Here is a 27,736-nt window from a genome sequence, read left to right as displayed (position 1 = left end):
TGTCTGTATTTATCGACTGTCTACATCTACCACCTGTTTATATCTACCACCTGTCTACATCTACCACCTGTTTATATCTACCACCTGTCTATATCTACCACCTGTCTGTATTTATCGACTGTCTATATTTACCATCTGTTTACATCTACAACCTGTCTATATTTACCATCTGTTTACGTCTACCACCTGTCTATATCTACCACCTGTTTATATCTACCACCTGCCTATAGTTACCACCTGTCTATATCTACCACCTGTCTATATCTACCACCTGTCCACATCTACCACCTGTTTACATCTATCACCTGTATATCTCTATCACCTGTTTATATCTGTCACCTGTCTATATCTGCCACATGTCTGTATTCATCGCCTGTTTACATCTACCACCTGTCTATATCTACCACCTGTTTACATCTATTACCTGTCTATATCTACCACCTGTCTCTACCACTTGTTTATCACACCTGTCTATACCTGCCACCTGTCTATAAAGTCCACCTGTCTCTATCTACCACTTGTCTATATGTATAACACCTGTCTATATCTACCACTTGTCTATATGTATAACACCTGTCTATATCTACCACTTGTCTATATGTATAACACCTGTCTATATCTACCACTTGTCTATATGTATAACACCTGTCTATATCTACCACTTGTCTATATATATAACACCTGTCTATATCTACCACTTGTCTATATATATAACACCTGTCTATATCTACCACTTGTCTATATGTATAACACCTGTCTATAACTACCTCCTTGTTTTTTACCTTTCTATTCCATTCTTTTTTCTTGTCTTACTGAGTATTCTTGATAAACAGGTTTGCATTAAGTCACCTTCTTACCAGAAATGTCTACATGACCTATAAAAGAGTAAAAAATCATAAATAAACAGAACCTTCTGTTAGGCCTCTTATGATAGCAATTATTGGTCATATGCCCTTTAGAAGATACCCCCTGGTGGGCCCCCAAGTAGGATACTTGGAATGCTGGTTAGATAAGAAGTTTCTCTATCTGCCTGTAGCTTCCTGTACCATTTCAAAAGTTCTATTTTTAACTCAACATCTTCTGCCTCTGCTGCTACTGACTCATAAATGTAGACTCCAGCACACTTATCTGTGGCTCAGGAGGCCCCATCACTTGGCTACAACACACAGGAGGCAGAAAAAATGCGAAAATTCCTGGCTCAGGCCATCATGAATATTAAGTTTATGTAAAGGAGACTTAGGCAGAATCCTTAGATAACAAAGTAAGTGCAGAAGAGAAAAGACGTACATTTTTTCATCTTTTCGGGGTTCTCCCCATTTTCTTTCATTTTCGGTTGCCTTTATGAATCTCACCCCATAGACGAGTTCTTCAAATTTGAGTTGATTGCTATTTTAGAACTGTACAAACACTTTTGCAGTTGAAAAACACCGACCTCGACCATGATGGATTCGCTGACTCCAGACGTTTGGAGTTCTGGGATATAGAGGACAAAGACAAAGACGAAAGTGTAAAAAGCTCTCAACCATTGTTTACACTCGAGACTAAGTCCCCGTATTCCAAACAGGCTTGGGTGAGAGACATAAAGGAAGCACAGGCACAATTAGGTAAGTATATTTCTCTAATGATTTATATATATATATATATATACTGTTGTTTATTCATATTTTTGTTGCTTTAGGTACAAACTGATGTTCATGTTAATTACCACTGTTATTTATCATTCTGATTTTTGTAATCTTGATTTCTGGGTTGAAAGCATCTCTCCTGAATACTACCAATATTCACTGTAGCAATGACCACACTTGGAAGGCAATCATACCAGCTATGAATGCCATGACCGAATGAAGTCTAAATGTTATAATCTGTCACTGATTTTCCACAGAATATGGCTGCACTAATATACTCATAGGAAATAAATTCTGAATTTTTATTTTTCTTAACAGGAAAATATATGAGACAAATTAATATCGGTATTGAAAGATGGTTTCAGTTGACATTAAAAATGCAGCTAAATGTATATGGAAACAACATCTTCTCTCTATCTGATATACACGTTGATTGTGAAATATTTACACCAGTGATATATAATGTCATTTAGGCTGTGAATGTTTGTATATTTAATATATGTCATATATAAAGTTAATATATAAAGAAAATATACTAGGTGGTTGTTTGTTATCAAGATGTTAAATTTACATTTGTAAACTATCAGAGCTTGTTCATTATGTATTTTTAAGAGTTGCAAATTAAAAAGAAAAAAAAGTCAGAACATATTTTTTTAAAACCTGTTTTCCAACATTGGTTACATATATAAAAGTTGAAATTATTCTCTGGATTCTCTGGATCAGGAAGACATCAATTAGTTGTGAACAGAGAGTCATATAAGTCTGAAATAATTTACCAGGATCCAAACAATTTTTATTAATGATTCCATCAAATAATCACAGAAACTTTTTAAGTTCCTGATGATTTTGAATACACGGAGAATTATGAATAAGTGTTAAATATTTGAGATGGGGAAATGAGTCCATTCACAGACCAAAAAATCACCCAAGAAACTCTGAGGGTTGCATATTATATATCAAAATTTGGTGTCATTGCTCATTATATAGAGTTATGACCCCTTTGTTCACAGTAAAAACATGTCATTTCCCATTATATAGAGTTATGGCCTTTGTTCACTGTTAAAAAAGGTCATTTCCCATTATTTAGAGTTATGGCCCTTTGTTCACAGTAAAAACAACTGTCTGACATATTTGCTAGGTAAACCTACAATCTGTTTTTGTATGTGAGAATCTTTTTGGATTTCAAAGTATCACAGACAAAAATTGAATCTTTAGTCTGACCTGAAGTTATCTCCCTTGGTCCTGCCCTTGATACTTTGTATACTTTAAGTAATTTTATTGATATTTTGTAGCTTTATAAACATATTTTATTGTTACAATAAGAGTGAGTTTGAAATGCTGCAATGAAATGCTTTGAATTAAATGGGATCTTGGAGTTATACAAATTTGAGAGAACAAGATTTGACTGTATTTACTGTGTAACATATACGGGACATTCCTGAAGTAAATAAACAGTTTAATGAGCCTGAGGAAGAGATGTTGACAAAGTAATTTGATTATTGATTGTTGTCAGTTAATGATTGAAAACTTAGTTTACTACTTTGATGATTGAGAAATTTGGTTTAATCATTGATGCCAAGAAGTGTTGCTCAGCGAAGAATTCCTAACATTCTACACACACCTACGAAACATAGTAGGTACAGTATTACACATCACAAATGACTATAGGCTCATTCTGCAATGACAGAGGTGGGGATACACCAGCTATGAATGACTGGCATTCTTATCTCCCCCAACATAACACTGGTATTCACTCACTGCTAATTAACAGATACAAAGCGATGTAACAGAGCCTTGTTAATGAGGATTAAGATCATATTCACAGGTGCAATTTATCTCCTTCATGTATAATTGTACTTGTAAAACCTTGAAGAAGAATATTGCTAAGATATTACAATGAGGTATCTGGTGTACTTATGAGCTAATTAAGACACACACAGTTTAAGTAATGTTTGTAGCAAGAGAAAAAAATTATTTCTCAGATCAGTGTTCCACACCCTAGAAAAACTTATAGTTAAAAGGGACATGTAATATCTTATGAAACTCCTTCATATTACATACCTTGCAGAATGAAATGCTAAAAATGAGAGAATTGTTTTCCTACACAGGAGGTCTCTAACTTACTGGGTGGCCCTGGGTTTAGCTCTCTGTTAAACTATTACAGTAAAGGTGGTTTAAGGAGGATTTTTAGAACAAATGTAGGCAAACTTCGCAGATCTAAATAAACAATGGAACACATCATAACAATTCTTGTAACTGTGGTGGTCTCTGATAGGAGATATTTGTATAGATTTCATTTCTCATAACCAAATTACATTAAGCTTTTGTTCAGAAATATTATTCTTGTTTACTAAATGATGATATATCTGAATACAGTTCAGGGGTGAGGATAAATGACAACATTTTACACACTTATGTACAAAGTATTGTACTGTAAATTAATATGTAAATGATTCATGATGTATTGTGTACATATTATACTTATTATGTATATAATATGTACATATACTTATTATTTATATAGTATGTACATATTATACTTATTATGTATATCATATGTACATATTATACTTATTATGTATATCATATGTACATATTATACTTATTATTTATATAGTATGTACATATTATACTTATTATGTATATTGTATGTACATATTAAACTTATTATGTATATAGTATGTACATACTTATTATGTATATTGTATGTACATCTTATTATACTTATGTATATAGTATGTACATATTATACTTATTATGTATATCATATGTACATATTATACTTATGTATATAGTATGTACATATTATACTTATTATGTATATCATATGTACATATTATACTTATGTATATTGTATGTACATATTATACTAATGTATATTGTATGTACATATAATGATACTTATCATGTATCTCTGAACTGATGAATAAAAGAGATGATGATGAACAATCATAAAAAGCAGATTACATCAGTAATAACATATATAATAAAATACTCATAGAGAGGACACCTGTAGAACATAAATACAGTTTGGAAAATACACATTCCAGTATCAGGAGATAAGTTTAGATTGGTTTGATAATAATTGATATTTCTATAACTGGCGATTTCTCCGAAACCTGTACCACATATCTCTAAACGCCTACGGCTGAATATTTGACATTAATATTTGAGATTTTTGAAAAGCACCCAACTGACAGTGTACAAGGAGAGTTCGATGTACTTCGACGCAATAAGATATTTGATTATATACACATAAACTAAGTTGGAGCTTTAACATTTAGAAAGGCTTATTTTTGGTCCATGCTACATAGATAAGCATTGTTTATAACTAATCCACCTGCAGTACAAAATGATATATACACATTTGTTTATTTTTTGGATGTCTGGTAATTTGTCTGCTGATCAGTGATCTCAACTGTTGTGATAGTTTCTGTATCGCTGGTCTTAGTACCTGAGGTAGGATATAATTACTTTTGGTCGTTCTGTGACCTTCCTGACTATATCTTAGTAGCTGAGGTAGGATAGAATTACTTTTGGTAGTTCTGTGACCTTCCTGACTGTATCTTAGTATCTGAGGTAGGATATAATTACTTTTGGTAGTTCTGTGACCTTCCTGACTGTATCTTAGTATCTGAGGTAGGATATAATTACTTTTGGTCATTCTGTGACCTTCCTGACTATATCTTAGTATCTGAGGAAGGATATAATTACTTTTGGTCATTCTGTGACCTTCCTGACTATATCTTAGTATCTGAGGTAAGATAGAATTACTTTTGGTCGTTCTGTGACCTTCCTGACTATATCTTAGTATCTGAGGTAGGATATAATTACTTTTGGTAGTTCTGTGACCTTCCTGACTGTATCTTAGTATCTGAGGTAGGATATAATTACTTTTGGTCGTTCTGTGACCTTCCTGACTATATCTTAGTATCTGAGGTAAGATAGAATTACTTTTGGTAGTTCTGTGACCTTCCTTGACTGTATCTTAGTATCTGAGGTAGGATAGAATTACTTTTGGTAGTTCTGTGACCTTCCTGACTATATCTTAATATCTGAGGTAGGATATATATACTTTTGGTAGTTCTGTGACCTTCCTGACTATATCTTAGTATCTGAGGTAAGATAGAATTACTTTTGGTCGTTCTGTGACCTTCCTGACTATATCTTAGTATCTGAAGTAGGATATATATACTTTTGGTAGTTCTGTGACCTTCCTGACTATATCTTAATATCTGAGGTAGGATATGATTACTTTTGGTAGTTCTGTGACCTTCCTGACTATATCTTAAGGTCAGAGTTTATTAGTAATATGTCCAAAATTATATAGTGTCAACTCTTGTAAATATTTACCTGTTTTTTGTTTGTGTCAGATTTTCCGTTTTACTGGATTGTGTCACCTTCAGCAGGTATACAGAGATGTAGCCTCACCTTGATGTTGTCTGTGCCCCCCCCCCCTAGAGGTTGATAGCATCAAGTTCTTAAGCAGGGGCCTGGGAAGCAGCCAATCTGCCAAAATGTTAATAGGTTCCACTGTATACCAGAATATGTGTGTTAGTTTTCCTCTGTACTATCTACCTTGATTGAGAGTCAGACAAAACAAAAGCAGTCTTTGCAGTAAATTTTTTGCTTAAACTTATGAGATTAGATTCTTTTGGAGGAAAATCTGTTCTGTTACCAGGGGGGCGGGTTACATACAAAGTCTTAAGTTTATTGGCAGGATTATGGCAAAACATTGGTTTTCAATTCTACTGATCAGCAATAGGTGTAGATGGGCTTATTTAAAACCATACATGGACTTACAGGTAGATCAAAAGGATCCATGCCAATAATTTACCCTGCAGTCTAGTTGATTTAAAGTATTATACAGCCTTGATCTTAAAAAATCATCATTATCATTTTCCCCCAAGTAGTTGATTTGTCCATCTGTCTCTGTGTGTCTAGATGTATGTTTTCAGTACCTGGAGACTGTAGGGTCATTGTACAAAATCTTCATTGTGTCTAACTTTCTTAAGGGCATATTTCATATACAATACACATGTCAACTTGAATTGCCAAGTTTAGCATGTGGTAGAATTGCAAAGTGATGCCTACTGAAATTGGTCCTAGACTGTACAGAGTTATTGCCCTTTTTGATACTCAATTTTGCTGGTAGATAAAAACTTTGGAATTCTTAATCAATATTGAATTCTTTCTAAAAATTTCATATAGAAATAACTCTTTTATTAAAATCTCTACTTATCTGGATTTTTCTGTTATCAACTCCATTTTGGGGACGACAATGTCTAATGGTATGTTTTATGCTTTGATACATCCGTAAATTAATGTCTTGAAATTTGAGATGAAACACATCAACACTGTACAGCAGTGTTGCCAATGATGATAGTGAGCTTCATGGACATAAAACATATACACTGCATATAAATGTATACATGAAGAAAATTCTCATCGTGTTTGTTTTCCAGTCACAGGCACCAAAAAGAAATGAATCTTTATAGCGTCCATCTGCTCCTGAAAAAGGTTTATCAGATAGCAAAGCATGATTTGTACAAACAAAATACCATGGGAATGTTACATGTATATTAGTGGTTATACCTGGGGAGCTCCTGCCAATGTTTGGCTTTCTGTGATAAAAGAACTGGTCTGTGAGACTAGTCGGCAATCAAGATTACGAAACAAAGATATATATATATATATACTGATCTTTACAATGATTACCAAACAAGTTTAAAACTTATATAAATCACTATTGTTGGCACGGATGGAAGCACCAGGTCTTACTGTGGGAGGGAAAAATTGAGTAGGTGACCCCATACCTTTTCATACCCATTATGGGTTTGAACTCTGGATGCCCAGGTGAAAATTGAGAGTGTATTCTGCAGCCCGACCACCCCAAGACATAGATATGAATCACATGTTTAGCTAACCAGCATAATTTTTTATTGAATATTGCCATAAAACAACACTTCTTGATTCTTTGATATGAGATAGAACTGAAGTAATTGCATTTTTTTATAAATGGATTTATTTATTTGCCTTGACTTCTATGAAATGTATAGACAGAGGTGATGACTACCTTGATTTTTGTGCACTAATTGGAGGCATTAAAAAAAGAAACTAACATATTTATACAGAATTAAGACACTGAAAACACATAACTTCTCACTCAAATACCAAGGGGTGGGCTTATTAACAGTCTCAGAAGTTTCGTAGTTTTACTCAGCATCCTTATAATATATTGATGAGCTTATTTTTGGGCATGAGCTCATTTTTCTGGATAAATACACTAGATTTATGTTGAGGTTACACACGGCTTGCTCAAGCATCTTTGTCTAAAATGCTGCGAATGAATTACACACATACTAATATCATTTGTATAAATAGTATATAAAAATACATAGAAATGATTTTTGAAGTGTTTTATTTTATAAATCTGTAGATATTTGAGGAGTACTTGCTGAATGTGAATCCTGACTGTTGTACAGTCCATGTTTTACTGAATGCCCTCCATGGGGTTCCAGCCAAAATCACAGCCCTATCTGTTTTCCCTATCACCTGTGAGGAGGCTGATAGAAAATTGATGTTATATAGTTTATCTGGAGCATTAGATAGTTGATCAGTGGCATTTCTGTGTATATACTCAGACAGTATAGGGGACTTATAATCAAACTCACAGCCCAGACAGTGCAGGGTACTTATAATCAAACTTGCAGCCGAAACAGTGTAGGGATCATAGAGAAACTCATAGCCAAGACAGTACAGGGGTCATAGAGAAACTCACAGCCCAGACAGTACAGGGATCATAGAGAAACTCACAGCCCAGACAGTGTAGGGATCAAAGAGAAACTCACAGTCCAGACAGTGTAGGGGGTCATAGAGAAACTCACAGTCCAGACAGTGTAGGGGGTCATAGAGAAACTCACAGCCCAGACAGTGTAGGGGGTCATAGAGAAACTCACAGCCCAGACAGTGTAGGGGGTCATAGAGAAACTCACAGCCCAGACAGTGTAGGGGGTCATAGAGAAACTCACAGCCCAGACAGTGTAGGGGTCATAGAGAAACTCACAGTCCAGACAGTGTAGGGGGGTCATAGAGAAACTCACAGCCCAGACAGTGTAGGGACCCTAGAGAAACTCACAGCCAAGGCAGTGTAGGGATCATAGAGAAACTCACAGCCCAGACAGTGTAGGGGGTTCTCTCACAGCCCAGACAGTGTAGGGGATCATAGAGAAACTCACAACCCAGACAGTACAGGGATCATAGAGAAACTCACAGCCCAGACAGTATAGGGGGGTCATAGAGAAACTCACAGCCCAGACAGTACAGGGGTCATAGAGAAACTCACAGCCCAGACAGTATAGGGGGGTCATAGAGAAACTCACAGCCCAGACAGTGTAGGGACCCTAGAGAAACTCACAGTCCAGACAGTGTAGGGGTCATAGAGAAACTCACAGCCCAGACATTGTAGGGACTATAGAGAAACTCATAGTTACAACAGATGTACCAAATCAAATCTTTGAAAACTGCAATATGGTGGTGATAATTATATAGACAAACAATATGGAGGTCTGCTGTGTGTTGTAACCACACCAAGGTAGAAACACCATAGATATATTAATTAATGGCACAGTTCAGTAGATATGATAAACTTTATATAAGTAGTCTCTGCCATTTTAAAAGCACAAGTGAATAAAACAACGCAACTCCGCATTAAAGTATTCATAAAATCATGTATTAAATGATAAAAATATCATTATGTAACCTTTGTTCCATGATCAAAACGATGGCAGAAAGTAAAAAAATGTTCCTTGGAATTTAATTAAAAGAGTTTTCTGATAAAGATAGACAACATCCACCTGTGAAACTTACAGAAATGTCTATCAGACTGACAAGAAACGGCCAACAGCTGTTACGTAATACCAAAACCTCAAATGCACCTCATATACTGGTAACACAAGTACAGCCCACTTCATATATACCCCTCTTCAAGAGGAGTTCAGAGACCGTATGAAGAACTTAACATAATTATGAAGTTTATTCTAAAGTTTGGGATATTCTTTAGAAAAGATTTTTTTTTGCTTCTCAAATTTGTAAAAAATTTTTGATATGATCATTTTGGAGCTAGAAAGGGAATGGGGAGTTTGTAAATATTGTAGATTTAGAAAGATATTGAATTTTAGCTTTCTCGGAACGATTTATTAACCTGACCATACTTTGAACAATTTAGTAATTGGCTGTTACTTTAGTGACTATGGATGCCAGATTTTAGACTTTTAAGATTTTTAAAATTTGTTGTGGATGGAAATGTAGGCGGTGAAGTGTTTGTGTATTTACTGGTAGGTGATGGTTATGTAAAGAATTTAAATTTTATGTACAAAGACAGTTATAGTTTTGACGGGCAAACAGATAGCTTCACGGTGGTTATCAGATACTGATTTTTTGTGAGGTAGACATTTGTTGGTTTTCTTGTTGTACGGATACAGTTAGTGTTAACATCTGTTGAGTGCTGTTTACAATCGTTTTTATCAAAATCAGACACAGATTGACAGGAATTTGGTATAAATACTGTTTAAATCCAACACTTATTAACATATCAAAGTCGTATATAATTGGAAGTTACTATATTTAATGAATAGCATATTCTCTTTCATCCTTGTTATTTTATGATGAGTCTTAGAACAATAGAAAATTATACCAATAAAAATTGTATCTTGTAGATGTTCATCGATCTGATAGATTGACTTACGTACTGGTATAATGTTTTATAACACTTTGGTCAATTTAACGTCTTGTAGTATAGATCCGCAAACGATGATTGTAACCTTATAGAGAAAGGAGTCTAGATAGGATATATATACATGTATACATTGCTGATTTGGAACTCTTACTTTGGCCTTCAAAATTTAAAATCTAAAATCCATTTGTTTTCAAAATCAACATTTAATGACAGCGGTTCACAAGAATTCAGCAAAACCAATTTCTTTACTGAATGGTAATTAATTGTACACGATTACAAGTAAATTTAGGTATAAGTAAATTTGACTCAGTCACTGCAGACCATGCACACTCATTAAACGTGATAGCTGAACTACATTGTACTACAGATTCTGGTATTTATTAGAACCCAGACAGATAGCCTATGTACTATGTAAGTCATTCTCTAAACAGTATCAGACACGTATATCTCATATTACATCTAACATACAAGCATATATACCTCACAATGTGCAGTGCTTTAGAATAAAATGAGTTAAACTTCTCAAAATAAGATAGCACAAACAAAGTACCCTTGCTTACATTGTAATAAGCCTTCCTTTATCTCTTATTGCTGTTTAGTACAGTTACAGAGCAATCCTATAACATTTTCCTCATTAAGCCCATCTCCTGGGTAGAAGACTTTGTATTTTGGCCTTCTGTGTTCAATGCATGATAAAAAATTAATATACATGTACCACAGATTTATTTGTCATTTCTGAGATGTTTTGAGAAGGAATTCTTGTGCTATGCTGTCAACATCTTTAAATGATTTGGCAGAATAACATCAACATCGTACAGAAATAGAGAAAATATTCAGTTTATTGGGAAATGACTGCTAAACAGCGGCATTGTGACATAACTGCTTTGGTAGTTAGTTATCCACTGGAACTGGAATAATTGGTTTTACAGTTGCTGTCTACAAACCATGAAGTGATAAGTAAATTAATGAGATGTTATATATTCAAAGTTATGTGATACTGACTTAAATGTTTATGAAGTATGATATGGTGTGGGTGTGGATTTATATACAGAATAAAAGGATGCTCGTAAATGAACTTAAGGCAAAATTCTAAATTTTTTAGTTATAATGAGAGAAAATTTAAAAACATCTTTGACCTTCGCTACCTTGTTCATGACCTTGACTCACAACCATGGAATGAGGACATGGATCTGATTCATACAACAATATTTTTACTGTTTGACCTTCCCTTTAAGAAAATATGACCTTGACCTTTACCTGGCATTATACATGTAGTTGTCGATCGATTCTATACACGTTTAATGTCACGTAGGTGTTTGTACAAATTGCGGACATTTGGGCGTTAACACACATAGTGTTATTTGATGTAGGAATTAGATGGGAAATTTGCCAGGTGAAAACACTGATACAAACATTGGGGCTGCCAGAAATACAGAAAAACAAGGTGACAGCACCGCTGCGAAGTGATTCTACACAGTATCATTGGTCACATGTCCTGTCCAATCAGAGGGTTCATAGATAATATATGTTGTTATTTTGTGAATGTACTTATACATGTACTAATTAATTAACACTGTATACCTCGTCAAACATTATCACTGTGATGAAAATAAACAAATTTTCTGCTGTAAAGCTGTATAGTTAAAAAAAAGACTGCAAATAAAATTGAAAGTTCACCAAATTATCATTAATGTTTGTGAAGGTTAATGAAAGAAGATGAAATAGAATCTTGGATTTTCACCATTCATACAGTATCCTGTAATAAGCCCACTGCCCAGATTTTGAGTACTCTGTAATAAGCCCGCTGCCCAGATTTTGAGTACTCTGTAATAAGCCTGCTGTCCAGATTTCTAATATCCTGTAATAAGCCCACTGTCCAGATTTTGAGTACTCTGTAATAAGCCCACTGCCCAGATTTTTATTGAGTACTCTGTAATAAGCCCACTGCCCTATTTTTGAGTAATATGTAATAAGCCCACAGCCCAGATTTTTAATATCCTGTAATAAGCCCAATGCCCAGATTTTGAGTACTCTGTAATAAGCCCACTGCCCAGATTTTTATTGAGTACTCTGTAATAAGCCCACTGCCCTAATTTTGAGTAATATGTAATAAGCCCACAGCCCAGATTTTTAATATCCTGTAATAAGCCCACTGCCCAGATTTTCAATATCCTGTAATAAGCCCAATGCCCAGATTTTTAGTATTCTGTAATTAGCCCACTGCCCAAATTTTTAGTACTCTGTAATAAGCCCACTACCTAAATTTTGAGTTTCCTCTAATAAGCCCATTGCCAGAATTTTGATTAAGAAACTATGTTTTAGCCCCCTGGACTTACTGTAGAAAACATTAAAATCTTTATAGACCTTCACTGCTAATGCTTGTTTATATGTTGGTGCTACCTCTGCCAAGTCTAGTCAATACAATGTATGTTGGGACCAAGATCAGAAATGTGTTGAGATTTTCAGCTCCTGGTATAAACAGCTATATAACCTGATCTGTAGGGTTCTGTATCCCAATTAGCAGATACCTATCTCCTTGTTGTTTGACTTTGCTCACTGGGAAAACATTTGGTTACAAAGTTTCAGGATATGTACAGTACAAATGTTTCGGAGGCTGGAATCCCTATCAAAAGATGGGACTGCAGCCAAAGCACACATGGTTTTGTCCTTTCACATCAGGAAAGGTCGACATATGTGTAAAAGTTATTTTTTATATTCTAGCAGATATATAATTTTTAAAACAAAATTTGAGGAGACATGTAATGGTTTTTGTGTTGTCTGCCCATTTGTATGTGTTTTGTAACCATTAATGTATCTGAAGATCTTTCCTAACAGTTTATAACCCATTTCTTCCTGTCTAAATTGGCTCTATAGCCTGGACATGAAATTGTGTTTTTGTGTGAGTTTGATTAAACAATTTTTATAGAAGATATTGCCCTTTTTGAGCATTTTATCATTTTCTCAGATATCTAAGATCTTCATCACCTTTTAGCCAATTTCTTTGAAACATGGTCAAATTTATACCTATACTATCTGATTGTCTTTCCATGACCAGTATTTTGATTCAACAATATTTGGAAGAGTTATTGCCCATTTTGGGGTTTTGGTATTTAAATCTTGGTCATAATTTTTTCACTCAGTTTTCAACCCATCTCCTTTAAACATGGTGTGCTTTATCGTGAAAACATGACAAAGAACTATTTTTCCTGGTGTAATGGTGACTCCTTTATCTGTTTCCATATTTGTATTCATTTTGATACATTAATGTATGTCTCCTAGACATGGTACAAAGATATAGTATTCTGTGTTACTCTTTGTCAATCCATTCTGTACTGCTTCTTTTTATTTCTTTGCATTCTTCTAGCACTTTAAAGAGGGTTGATATTACATATCAAGGAATTCATAAAATATTATTAGGGTCATCAAATATTTCCATTATGAATGAATTTGTAGGGTTCAAAATTGGCTTAAGAAATGAAGAAAAAGGCTGTTACACTGCAAAGGGCTAATAACAATTTCAGAAAAAAGTGAAAAAGGATGTATGAGCGAAAATGCTGAAAGAAAGATGAGAAAGTTAATTAGAAGACATTGTATCGTTGTTGCATTTCTGCTGGTGGCTTCCGCACTGAACAATATACTGAAGGCCCATCACATGCCATCGAGAGCAATTAGTGTAACTGTTTAGGTCAAGGACACAACCCCAACAAGACATAATGACCTGTTTCTCGACATCTCGAGAAACCCTAAACACTACAGGTAGGGAGTGTTAATTCACACTCCTTGGTGTAACTGTAACTGTAACCCTGGTTAACAATGTGAAGGTAAACCTACTGAGTTGTCATAGTTACATTATTGTTGCAATACTTAACATCTGTTCTTATGTGGTGTTTTTGTAGGTGTGGAGAATACAGCCAAATTCAAAATGCCAGAACGAAGAAAAATCAAGACTTCTAAACACAAAGTGGTTAGCTCCACACCAAGGAAGGGTACTAAAGTTGTACGGGCCGAGGATGTGGAATCAGATGGCCAGTTTGATGGTAGGGGCAGATAACTCCAATAAATCGTATTTGTTGGATGATATCAGAAATTCATATTGCAAAACATACATTCAGAATATAAAAGAAACATTCATTAAAAGTTATGTATGACCTATACCAAGTGAATATTAATCTAATAGAGTTGTGATATTTTGTCTTCAAACAATATTTTTGGCTTCATCATCATCAGAAATTTTTATTCTTGGAAATATACGTTTATTTGTACAAAATATTCCTTACTAAGACCAGGGTATAGAAAGATATCTATGCTCCATCTCCTCCAATTACTGTTAGTTACATTTGTAATATAATGTGTGTTAATCAAAATGGTGTCATATTATTAACAGTTACTAAAAAGCACTTGTTGGTTTCAGATTTTAACATTTTGGACACAAGTACGGAGGCGGTATGCGTTCAGCCAGAATTTGATGATGGAACATCTCGTCCAGTGTTCCAGATGAAACTTGAGAAAACAGTTGTTGAAGGTTTGTGGGCTTTGTTTTTGTCCATAACACAAGATTAAAAGTTCAACCATGTTAACCTATTAATAGTGATTATAAAAATTAATCAGATTGTCTCACCCTAGATTTGCACTATTCGCCCACTGTTTTCCATTCTAACTTTGAACACTTTAACTAGAATGGATAAGCTTTTTACTAAAATATTACAGTTTTGTTGATAAGAATACCCTCTTTTCGTTAAAAGAAAGCACAGGTACCAGTTATTTTGACCTTTTCTTTAATTGAAATTTAGATATTAAATATATGACTTGACTTACTGTTTCATTAGTGTTACCTTTAGTCCACTTGTTACCATTGATATATTTTTCGCCACCAGAGGGAGCCTCTGCTCAGATGGAATGTGTTGTTGCTGGAATACCGCCACCCAAAGTGTTATGGCTCAAAAACAACCGTCCACTTATGGCCACTGACAGATGTCGTGTCATTGTCGATGGGGACAGCAATATCCTAGAGTTTCCAAGAGCTCGTGCAGATGACACAGCAGTTTACACAGCCCGAGCAATGAATGTTAATGGATCGACCATCAGCACCGCAGAACTCTATGTTGGAGACGGTGAGTAATTCAATGTAGATTAAATAAGTATTTAAGATGTCATTCAGACACCAATCTTCAAATTGACAGGTATATGAGACATTTCAGTGTTTGACATAGTGGTGACATCAGTCTTCTATCAAACATTGTTCTATGTTTAATTGTCGTGTCCTTTTTGTCAGGTAAACCAGTAGAGGTAGACTTTCAAGTTTATAGAATACTATAATATATTTTGTATGACAGGAATCACTGTATTTAATGATTTTGGCTTTAATTGAAGAGATATTTATCTGTTCAAAAAACCAATAATATTAAAACCATGAATAACTTGTATATATAAAATTGTTTATTGTAAACATTTACACTAAAAAAAGCAGAAGATGCTTACTTTTCTGGATCTGATTCTTTTGTGTAAATCTTCCTTTGTTATATTTTGCTGACATGTCAACATTTATTTTGTGGTTTTGGTCTGTTGACAGTTACTTTTAAAGTTAAAAATCATTTCTTGAAGCTCTTCTTTTCATTAAAACTTCTATATCATTAGTGACTTCATTTTTAAAAGTTAGACCCTGAAGTGCATTATACGATATATCAATATTAATTAAACTAAGCTCATTCTGCTCAAAACATCTTTAGTTCCCAACAATTTTATCTCATTTGTTTGGTAAAAAGAACAATTGTGTTGACCTACAATGAGTGTAAATGCAAGGTAAGCTCTTATGCAATGAAAAATTTTGTTTGAATTTAATGAAAATGGGGAAATTATAAGCATTGATGCATTTAAGCAAATTTTGTGGTTGCTTCAAAAGGCAAAAAACAAGAAATGCATAATTGAAATTGTCTGATGGATTCAAATAGTAAGAACTTCAGATTGGTAAAAGTTGAAAAATAAAAGACAATTTTAATGCAATTATTTGTAATCATCCAATTTTTGAGAAGCCATTAATATTTGGTATTTTATTGTACACAATATAAACATGAACATAACGTCCTACACTTATATTGATCATAAGAATTGGAAACCAACTGAACCTGAGAATTTGAAAAAAAAGCCTGTCAAAATGAAATGAAACCCCCACTGAACTGAATGTTCCTTAAGAATGCAGCACAACATTTTCCAATTTTCTTTTTCCAAACTCTGTGAATGCAGAAGTTTTGCGTCTGGGTACGTAGAGTGTGACCATCAAAACCTTAACCGTTCATGTACTTAATTACAGATTATGTATATATGAGTTACCTCCCCTGATACAACTGACATAAACAATACCAAAACAATGTAATATATTGTACAACAATGGAATCATTTATATCAATGAAATTCTCATGTCTTAGCTAGTTATAATTCAAGGTCAAATTTGATTCATGTCTTAGCTATTACGGTTCAAGGTCAAACTTGATTCATGTATATTTGAGTGATTAACTAACATTTTAAGTAAATATTCCTCCTGCAAAGTTATCGAGCAAGAAACCAAATTTTTATTTTGAAAATACTACATCTGGAAAGTTGTCTTATTGTCTTTTTGTTTTTATTTTTGATACTTTATTAATTAAAATGAATGTACATGATTCCAGTGGAGCCCTCTGTATCATGTCACACAATATATAAATATTTGTTACGTGTCGTTACTCTGTTCCAGTCAAGCATGAAGTAAACACTTAGAGTCATCAATGTTAAATAAATAAAACTTTAAATTCATAAATTTACATGTATTTCAATTAATTCATAAATTTACATGTATTTCAAAGGCATGTTATTAATCATCCTATCATGTCCAGAAATGTCGTTTTAATTGTTGTTACGTATCCCTTTATGTGTCACATAATTAAGTAAGAAAGAAACACTTTCTTAATTTGGCATTTCGTAAAATGCCTATTGAAAAATTTGATTGTAAGTGCAGATGTGTAAGAAATTTTAACTGAATGGTGAAAGAGTTGACTATATGTAAGATGAGCTTATTGATTAATATGTTGTCAAGAATAATTAACGCCAATTAGTATTATTATCATTAATATCATAAAAAGCTGCAAATTGGTGAAAAAAGTGTTACATCTGGACAGGAAACTTCAGATAAAACTTACCATATTGATACACTGTATTGCCAAATATACAGAAATTACATTCATTAAAAGACAAAAAAAAAATAAGAAACATTACAATATTTTTGTAGCAAGATATATTTTAGAATAATAATTTTACAGGTAATATTTCCAAAAAATGATTTAGGTTTGAGAAATGAAATTTTACAGGCACATGCAAACAATGTAGTGCTTAAATCATTATTTTAACTAATTCCTTAGAAATCATATTTAATATTATGTACATCCTTGAAAACATGGAATGAATTTGCTTGAAAATCCTAAAGAGATGAAATTCTATAAGTAGTAAATGGAGTGTTAAATTATAATGTGATTTGTTGCCTTTCCCTGGAACATTCATCCTTCTTTGAGACAAATGTAATCATTATGCATGTTGCCTTCCCTTTGGTTTCTAGCCCAACCCTCAGACCTCTTGAAGTACCGTGAGGGCATTCCTGACAATGAGTTCCGCACGCCTGCCTACTTCTTCCAGATGAAGAGCTGCCAAGTGGAAGAGGGCAGATTAGCACGATTTGACTGCCGAGTGGTGGCCTATCCTAAACCTGATATTATCTGGTAGGTGGGGTGAGGTAGGATGTTTGGATTGAGTAAGAGGTGGACCTGATATTATCTGGTTTCAGTAGTTCGGGTGAGTTACGGTTGTTTGGGTGAAGTCAGAGATGAACCTTGCCTAGAACTGATATTGTCTGGTAGGTGGGGTGAGTTACGGTTGTTTGGGTGAAGTTAGAGATGAACCTTGCCTAGAACTGATATTGTCTTGTAGCTGGGGTGAGTTACGGTTGTTTGGGTGAAGTTAGAGATGAACCTTGCCTAAAACTGATATTATCTGGTAGGTGGGGTGAGTTACGGTTGTTTGGGTGAAGTTAGAGATGAACCTTGCCTAGAACTGATATTGTCTGGTAGGTGGGGTGAGTTACGGTTGTTTGGGTGAAGTTAGAGATGAACCTTGCCTAGAATTGACATTGTCTGGTAGGTGGGGTGAGTAAGGGTTGTTTGGGTGAAGTTAGAGATGGACCTTGCCTAGAACTGATATTATCTGGTTTCAGTAGTTCGGGTGAGTTACGATTGTTTGGGTGAAGATAGAGATGAACCTGTCCTAAACCTGATATTGTCTGGTAGGTGGGGTGAGTTACGGTTGTTTGGGTGAAGTTAGAGATGAACCTTGCCTAAACCTGATATTGTCTGGTAGGTGGGGTGAGTAAGGGTTGTTTGGGTGAAGTTAGAGATGGACCTTGCCTAGAACTGATATTATCTGGTTTCAGTAGTTCGGGTGAGTTACGATTGTTTGGGTGAAGATAGAGATGAACCTGTCCTAAACCTGATATTGTCTGGTAGGTGGGGTGAGTTACGGTTGTTTGGGTGAAGTTAGAGATGAACCTTGCCTAGAACTGATACTGTTGATTGGATGTCAGTAGGTGTTTTGATACATTTAGAGTCAGCATAGCTCAACTAGGGTTTATTTGGTCAGGGGAATTTCTAGACTTGAAATGTTTAATGTCTTATTGTCTTTAACTTATTGTTTTGAAGTAGAAAGTGAGAGGTGGACAGGGAATTCAGTGAGAGCAAGTAGACATGAAATATAAACTGTCTTCCACAGAGGCAAATGTACATAAACAGGCCTTGTAAAATCCTCAAACTGCACTTGTTATAGCAGTTTTATCTCAGTTTATTGAAAATTGTCGTAAACTGTTTCTATAACTGAAGTTTGGAATGATGGAGTGTGAGACAGTAAGGAAGGATGAGTCTTCAGAACCCTTATGATAGGTGAGGTTCAGAAAAGACGAGTTACAGGAATGAGGATGATGCTTGGTGACAACAAAGACAGCTTCACAGAATATTTATTTGTGAAATATTTTCAAACATATTTCCTCCATTGAACTTGTGACCCATGTCTGTATCAGTTTTACGTGTGCCTACTGTATGTGGACAGTGTTGTATTATGATTCCTCCCCTTTGTTCTGTGAGATTTCCATCACACTGTCACAGGATGTGGTCTGTTGCCATTCCTTCTTTCTTCAATAGACTTTTTCCTCTATAGCTGTATACATGCATGTTAAAATTTGTCAGGAATATTGAATTTTTGAAAATTAAATTTCATGCAACCATGTCATAAATCATGTGACATGTTTTGGGAACAAAATGTACATTAAGTATCCTAATTGAAATTTGACTTCCTCATAGCAAATCAATTTAAGTACTATTTTGTATTCATAAATGTTTTGTCATTGAAAACATTGTACCAGAAGTAATTTGATGAAAATAAGCATTTTACTTGTGTCACTAATATGAAATTTACTGAACGCTTTAGGAAGTTGTTCATAATAAACACAGGACCATTCCATCTTTTCATAATGAAGAGTTATCTGCTCTTGTCAGCAGGTATTGATAGTTATGTCATTAGTTTTGCTTGAGACAATTACATCACAAACTGATAATATTATTCTTTCACAATGAAGTGATGTATCAATAAATACTCACAAGAGCAGATAACTCTGCATTAAAAAAGATGGAATCAGACCAAGTTATTGAACTCCTTGAGTGAATTAAATTTTTCAAGGACACTCATTACTGTTTATAAAATATAATAATATTTTATTTTGAAGACTTATATCTTAGAGGATTAAAAAAGCTTGAGCTCTGTTTGTTTAAATTTGGTGAATGAAATTTCAGTGCATTATTACTTCTTGGTTAATAAGTACCATTCTGAATTCCTGCATCCTTAATGGTTGTTACTTAAACAACATACTGCAATTACAGTATTGATATTATGTAGTGGAAAGAGTTAAAATAAGATAACCGTTGAAATATGGACATTTAAAGTAAAACGTTACAAAAGCTTATTTAAGGGTGGTTGGGCGGAACAGTGGTAATGTACTCACCTTTCACCTAACAATATGGGGCTCAATTCCTGGAATGGATGTGAAAAGGTAAGAGGTCACCTGGATTTTCCCTGGGTACTTTGATCTGCTCCCACAATAAGACTCCTCTCGCACCTACATCTGGGCCTACAAGAGTGATTATAAGTTATTTCACAATTGTTGTAAAATAAATAAAGTTTATATTATAATAAGGCTTATTTCAGATCTCACATTTTGTGTATTAAAATGATTCATTAATCTTGTCATATTATTTTGAAGTTGAAATATTTTAACAACAGGATGAAGGATGGAAAGGTGCTGACATCTGGTGAGCGATTCAAACTCCTGAACTTTAATGATGAGATCTACTCACTGCTGATCCAGGCGGTGGAGACCGATGATGAAGGTCGTTACACATGCTGGGCCCACAACAAGTACGGAGAAGCCATGACAGAGGCCTATCTCAATGTACTTGGTAAGTCCATGTGTGTTACTTGTATATCTAATATTATCATGTTCACACAGAATTCATATCCAAACTCTGACCAAGGTATAACAGTCAAGTTCCAGAAGCTAGTTAAAATTGAGACTGAATCTCTTTGCCTCTTTATAATACTACATTTTCATACATTATTATTCTATACACAGTATTTCATTAATTACAGCACTACACGACAATCTGGATGATGATATGGCCCCCAAGTTTTTGACCAAATTTTACGACCAGACTGTTACCGAGGGAGTACCCTGTGACCTACAGTGTATGATTGCCGGGAAACCTCAGCCAAGTGTCCAATGGTTGCACGACAACATTGAGGTGATTCCCACTGCAGAAATTGCCATAGTTAACCAAAGTAATTTCTGTAGCCTAAAAATCAAAGAAGTCAGCAAAAACCATGCTGGAAAGTATGCCTGCCTTCTAAAGAATGGACTCGGAGAGGCAAGTTGTTCTGCCGGAATCACCATCATTGACAAAAAAATCAAAGGTGTGCCAATGCTGCCTAAGTTCCTTAAGAAACTGTGTGACGTCACAGCCAAGACAAACGAGGACTTCGAGTTTGAAGTTGTTGTTGTTGGAGAGCCGAAACCCAAGATCACATGGCAATACAACCACAAGCCAATTTCGGTACACACATATTTTATTATACCCTTTAAAGTCAATTGTTAGCTGTATAGGTGTATGTTTCTAAGAATTAGATGAACATGATTTTTAAATAAAATTTATATTCAGAAATTTAAGCATAAAATATCATGAAATAGGTAACTGATGCACCTGATAAATTTGACGATGATCTTGTCAAAAATCGTAGTCCCTGCATGTAAAAGTTTATTGAATTTCAAATAGGAATCTGTCAGAATTTTTACTGTTTCAATCTTCAAGCCAAACACTGGATAGTTTACAAATATTATTAAATATAGTTTGTATGAACAACAACCTTTTAACTAAAAAGAACAATTTTTAACTTCAATGATTTTTTAAGAAGTATTGGCCTTATGTTGTTGTCCATGGAGGAGCATGACAGTGTGAAATCCAAGTACAACCAAACAGACATATTTTAATGAACAGCTGGATTTTTTCCACTTAGGGAAGTCATAGAAGGATACGGAAGAGCCACGAGGGGGACGTGTATCGCCTCACTATCAGTGATGTTCGCCTGGAGGATGATGGGAAATTCACATGCAAAGCTGCAAACTCTGAGGGCGAGGTGTACTGTAGCTGTAATCTGTTGGTTAAGGAATCACGTATACAGTTAGAGCCAGCCGAGGAACCAAGGTACATTTTATAGATCAACATAACACAGAGGCATTTGTGATCTGTTACCGAGTCATATCAGTATACAGGTATACAGTAATTAAAACTAGAAAATAAATTTTATTTTGACTTCGTTTCTTATCTGACATCGTGTTAGAATCCTACTGGGTGTCAGGTTAGATAGATTTATCAATGTACACTAATCCCCAAAGATACACTTGATACAGAAACAGTGATGTGTCATACGTTAATCCCTGCAATAGAAACTGGAAAGAATGGGGCCTATTGGTTTTTGTCAGCAGGATTGATCACAATTTTGGGACTGATTAGAAAAATAAAATGACCGTAAGGTGGCCATTTTGGATTATGACTATGAAAATTTGTTATCACTATTTCTTGAGAAAGACTGGTCGCTAGTTGTGCCTTTTTAATTTTGAGTTTGATCAGAAAAACAATATGGCCAACAGGGAGCCATCTTGGATTTTGATCATGTTGTTATCGCTATTTCAGTAGATGCACTGGATTGATCTATCTCAAGTTTCACATTTAGGTTCGCCTTTGTTTAATTTCAATCTCATCTGGAAAACAAATGACCAACAGACGCCAATCACTGATTTTGATTTTGAGAGCTATTTTCATTATTTCTTGAGAAGTACTGGATGGATCTGTCTCAAATTTGACATGTAGGTGTATCTTGGTCCCTTGTTTCCCCATTTCATTTTGGTACTGTCAGAGACACAAAATATTTACAAGCAACATCAGTTGACACTTTAAGATTATAATTGCTTTTTCTTGAGAGGAATTCTCAATTTTCATATAATCAAGAGCAATTGAGAGAAAAGAAGGAAAAAGATCCAACTTTTAAAGAACAATGAACCATTAAACAATGGTAGACATCAAGATCCCTCGGAAATATTTGTTCTTCATGCCTACAGATAATAAGCTGAAATTTGGTGAATGGCTTTTTAAAAGAAAGTTACAAAGATTCAGTTTTTTATCACCCTTTATGAAAGAGTTATTGCCCATTGTGTTACTACTTTGAGAAGCCAGTGAATCTGACTGGCTATATATGGTTATAGAGAAATATTAATTGGTCAACATATGAGATTTGTTACGTTTAATCCAATTGATTGGAAGAATAGTTTTTATCCGCTCTATCTATAAAGTGTTATATGATGAATTGTCTCCCTTTGAACAGATTTTATCCTCTCTATCTATAAAGTGTTATATAATGAATTGTCTTCCTTTGAACAGATTTTATCGTCTCTATAAAGTGTTATATGATGAATTGTCTCCCTTTGAACAGTTTCACACAGAAGGACTTTGATGCACGGTATGGATGTGCACCTACGTTCCTGAAGAAGATGGAGGATGTGACAATGCCCAGTGGTCAATCTGCCAAGTTTGAATGTCGCATCATGGGAATCCCAGAACCCACTGTCCAGTGGTAAGCTTTGTCATTGGTTACATGAACATGAATGTGGCAATCCACTAATGCTGAACTTGTTTTGTCTGTCTTTAAAGATTTCTGGCTTTGAACAATCTATACAAATCCCAGATAATAGTTGTTAATGGAAATACTGTATCTCTGTGGCAATAAACCCTTCCATATATATATTGCTTTTTGGTAAAATTATAAACCAATTATATTTTATTTCCTTATAATGAGCCCTAACACCAGTTGACTGATATCAGCCTTGTTGACTCTTAGAAAATAGATAATGCTTTATTATAAACAGTTTCTACTGAAATAAGATAAGTTTATAAATAAATAGATTAATAAATAAATAGTAGATAAAAAAGATATGAAGAAATAAATACTACTTAAACTTAGTTAAGATAATCCATTTTCTTTTCTGCACCAATAAAATTTAGTAAGTGACGGTACAGTCATAATTTTACACATCCAGAAAATGGAGTACTTTCCACGGTTATGTCTCCAGCATACATTATCGTACATGTTTGGATCTTATTCTCACACTCGTGTCTACAGGTTTAAGAACGGCGTCCCTATATCCCAAGGTAAGAAGTACTGGATGTCACAAGACTCGGCGGGTAACTGTGGCCTTCAGGTGTATGATGTGAGTGCTGGTGATGAGGGTATTTACACCTGTACCCTTACCAATCCTGCTGGCGAAATCTCCACCAACGCCAGTCTCCGCATCGGCAGTACGTATCATGTTTAGTGAATTCCTTACTATAGCTAACAATATGATACTGTTCATAGCTTTTCTCTTGTTGTTTAATGTGATAGTTAATGACATTGAAAAATTCTAAAATGAAATTCTATTCTAGATTCATATTTCAATGTACTGAAATCTGCTTTAAGAAAATTGAAAAAGGTATATTCTTGTACAGAAAAGGCAGATATCTAGATGACAAAGGTTCTATATATCAGTCTAGGGATACTGCTGTCAATCTAAAGAATGTTGTTCTGCCAGGAAACTAATTCAAACTCATATCTGTTACGTACATGTATTGTTGAAGACATGAGGATTAAATTTCAGGAAAATAATAAAAGTATTGCCAAAAAAACATTTATCTTCTGAAGGAAGTTTTTTTTTACACAACATTGTATGTTATACTTCATTGTTTGTAGAGCCAAAAGAATCTATGGAGCGTGATTTCCCATCAAAAACGACGAAGGGTAGACGACTTTCCCGGGAAGATATGTTAGACTGTATGTATAGACATATGAGTCAAAAAAAGTACAATTTCTGTGTTGATTACAAATTTAGAAAGATAAGAAAAGAATTAACACATGAAATTTTGATCAACCGCAAATTACATGAAAACATGGTTTGTCTGTAGTTGAAGAATAAAGTGCAAACTAAACATAGTTGTGACCATGATTGTGGAAACTGATTTAAATATAATGCAGAATAACATGAAATAATTTGTGGCTAAAGTTCCTTAAATCTTATTATTACATGTAATAGACTGATGAATTCCTTTAAAGATTCTTACACCATTTGATGATGTCATTATATAACAGTCTCTCCCTGACTTGTTTAATGTATAAATTTTATGTTTGTGTAGCCACCCGTGCACCAACCATGTCACGAGATGAACCTACAATGAAGAGCACAAGGCCAGATACGGTGCGCCTTTCATGGGCTCCGGCTCCAACATCAGGCCTACCAAAAGATGCACGTAACATTCGATACATCGTTGAGTCGAAGGCCCTGCCAAATGCAGATTGGAGGACAATCGGAGATGGTATCCATAGCAACACATATATGGCCAAGAACTTAAACCCAGAAAAGGAGTATGCGTTCCGTGTTCGTGCAGAGAACCAGTTCGGTCAGAGTGAACCAACACAACCCGCTAGACTGGAGCGCATCAAAATTGGTATAAAAATACTTCCACAATTTTAGGGGGATCCATTGCTTTGTAAGGGAACTATTTTCTGTAGAACTATTTTGACTGTAAGCTATTGGGTCTAAATATTTTGTTGTCCAAGACATAACTTTTAATACGTTAAATATGTCTTAATGAAACTCGAAACATAACTGTAGTCTTTACTTCAAAGACAAAAGTAATGTATTACTGCTGACTTTTTATTCTTGTATCGCTTTCTTGTAAGTGTTAGATATCTTTATGAAACCCGTTATATAAATGCAACTATCCACAAATATTGTACAGTTCTTCAAAATTAAGTCACTGCAAGTTTTATCTCAAGGTCAAAGGTCAACTAATATTACTAGTACAGCCTTACTTTTGAAAATGTCTTAACGAAAGTTCTACAGATAGTGTGTGTATTAATTTAATAATTCAGACCCATGTAAGACGTTATTGGTATGATTTACCGGCTAATAAGACATATTTTTTGTAAAAGTAATTACTGTTGTTGATAATTTAGCTGAAATAAGAAAATTAAATGTAGTTATGAAGAATGAAGCAGTGTCGTAGTTCCATAAAAAGATAATTGAAATATCCGCATGTGAAATATGTTTTACACTTCTATACTTTTATCTGTCATAGATGAGAAGATTGAAAAGAAGAAGGTTATTCTCCCAGAAAGCAAGAGTAAGTAGCCATAGTGATTATTTACGAAGTAATTGATATCATGTGTTTAAGGCTGTTTTATCCAGATCAGGATTACTGTCAAATCTATTGAAATAACTATATAATGTAGCTGTTCACCAATAAAAAGTGTCCGTATCAAACGTCTTTATGACTAAAGTAATTGTGAGATATTTCAGTGCCATTTCTTACTTAAAGAAATATTTTTATGTTTGAAGGACCACCATCACTGCCATCAACTAAACCTGTTATAACAGATTATGGAAAGGAATCTGTTCGGTTGGCATGGAAACCAGCCCCACCTCCAGTGACTATCAAGAAGCCCCTTCCTGTCTCGTACCGTGTGGAAACCCAGGAGTTGCCAAGTACCGATTGGCTGCCTATGGCTAGTGGACTATCTACACCAAGCTACTATCTGCCACAACTCCAGGATCACCATGACTACAACATCCGTGTTCGCGCTGAAAACAAATATGGAGTCAGTGAACCGTCGGAGCCTCTTTGGCTACCTAGAGCTCGTAGTAAGTATCAATTTATTTTACCAATACCTTGTTATGAGAATCTTTGCCCAATAACTGTCCTCACTCTTATTGGCTTTAAAAATAACAGGGACTTTATATAAATGCTATTCAGCAAAATGAGATACTTAGGAAGTGGTTTGAATATATAAATTCTAAATATGATGTGTTCATCACATGTTCATTTATTCGAATTTAAAATGTTTTACAATCTCCTTTGGGCCTTTTGACCTTAGAGTTGACGGCATGTGTATGTATAGACATCATGATATTATCATTATATAACTTGTTAGTGCAGTCAACCACTACTGTCCAATCTGCCTAACTTCTATAAAATAATTTTTAAGGTTTCCCTGGTGTACCAGTGAGACGACCAGAAATCATTGAAATGGAACCAGAATATGTGAAGTTGTCATGGGAACGTGTTGATGTCCCTCCTACTGCCCTTGACGAAGAACCATTAACTTACATGCTCGAGATGCAGGAACCAGCAAACCGGGACTGGCGTGAGATCGCCCAGGGTATCCGTGAACCACACTACGTAGTTCGTGACCTTCAACCTGGCAATGACTACAGGTTTAGAGTTCGCTCAAGATCTCTGGCTGGACCTCTCAGTGAACCCTCTCCTGCTACTTCTCTGTATAGAACCATGGGTATGTAACCAGATATAATTTCTTTGAAGATGTTTTATTTAGTTCACTGTATCTTAAGAGGGTACAGCCTACCACTCGTTCTCCTGAAACAAATGAACCATAACACATGGTAGGACGTTGGTTACTGGAGAATTTTTCTTGCTGGAGAGTTTTTTCCTCATGTTTAATTGAAGTGATTGCAAATTTCTATACCACAAATTTGCTGTAGATTGTAATATGGTGTATTAAAACAAAATTGATAGAGGACATAATTGCGTGTGTAACTTAAGACATACTGACTACTTCAAGATATCCATGGACCATGGGTATGTTTTAAAACAGGGTGATGGGGATGGCAAGTTAGGGGAATTGTACACTTGTCAACCTAATAAAAAGAACT

The 27,736-nt window shown here is 34.8% G+C and overlaps 1 protein-coding gene across 2 annotated transcripts in view; it reads left to right on the top strand.

Annotated features, from left to right (window-relative positions):
- The first annotated feature begins 1,499 nt into the window (after positions 1 to 1,499).
- Positions 1,500 to 27,736, top strand: part of LOC132558845 (twitchin-like) — a 39,926-nt gene continuing 13,689 nt past the window's right edge. The window contains exons 1-15 of one of the 2 annotated variants that reach the window (XM_060223458.1): positions 1,500 to 1,604; positions 14,259 to 14,399; positions 14,774 to 14,884; positions 15,237 to 15,473; positions 17,945 to 18,104; positions 20,707 to 20,882; positions 21,073 to 21,533; positions 21,994 to 22,181; positions 23,467 to 23,607; positions 24,154 to 24,329; positions 24,760 to 24,840; positions 25,200 to 25,511; positions 26,145 to 26,189; positions 26,405 to 26,707; positions 27,052 to 27,357. In XM_060223458.1, the coding sequence (XP_060079441.1) occupies positions 14,285 to 14,399; positions 14,774 to 14,884; positions 15,237 to 15,473; positions 17,945 to 18,104; positions 20,707 to 20,882; positions 21,073 to 21,533; positions 21,994 to 22,181; positions 23,467 to 23,607; positions 24,154 to 24,329; positions 24,760 to 24,840; positions 25,200 to 25,511; positions 26,145 to 26,189; positions 26,405 to 26,707; positions 27,052 to 27,357 (2,812 nt within the window). In that variant the 5' untranslated portion in view covers positions 1,500 to 1,604; positions 14,259 to 14,284. Of the gene's footprint in view, positions 1,605 to 14,258; positions 14,400 to 14,773; positions 14,885 to 15,236; positions 15,474 to 17,944; positions 18,105 to 20,706; positions 20,883 to 21,072; positions 21,534 to 21,993; positions 22,182 to 23,466; positions 23,608 to 24,153; positions 24,330 to 24,759; positions 24,841 to 25,199; positions 25,512 to 26,144; positions 26,190 to 26,404; positions 26,708 to 27,051; positions 27,358 to 27,736 lie in introns of those variants that run through there. The other variant, XM_060223459.1, reaches the window with a different exon arrangement.

This window comes from Ylistrum balloti, unplaced genomic scaffold, assembly GCF_031769215.1.
Source record: "Ylistrum balloti isolate Yb309-2 unplaced genomic scaffold, AGI_CSIRO_Ybal_v1 Utg370830, whole genome shotgun sequence".
Taxonomy (NCBI): Eukaryota; Metazoa; Mollusca; class Bivalvia; order Pectinida; family Pectinidae; genus Ylistrum; species Ylistrum balloti.
Note: the sequence above shows the minus strand (reverse complement) of the source record. Positions and strands in the feature narration are given on the sequence as shown.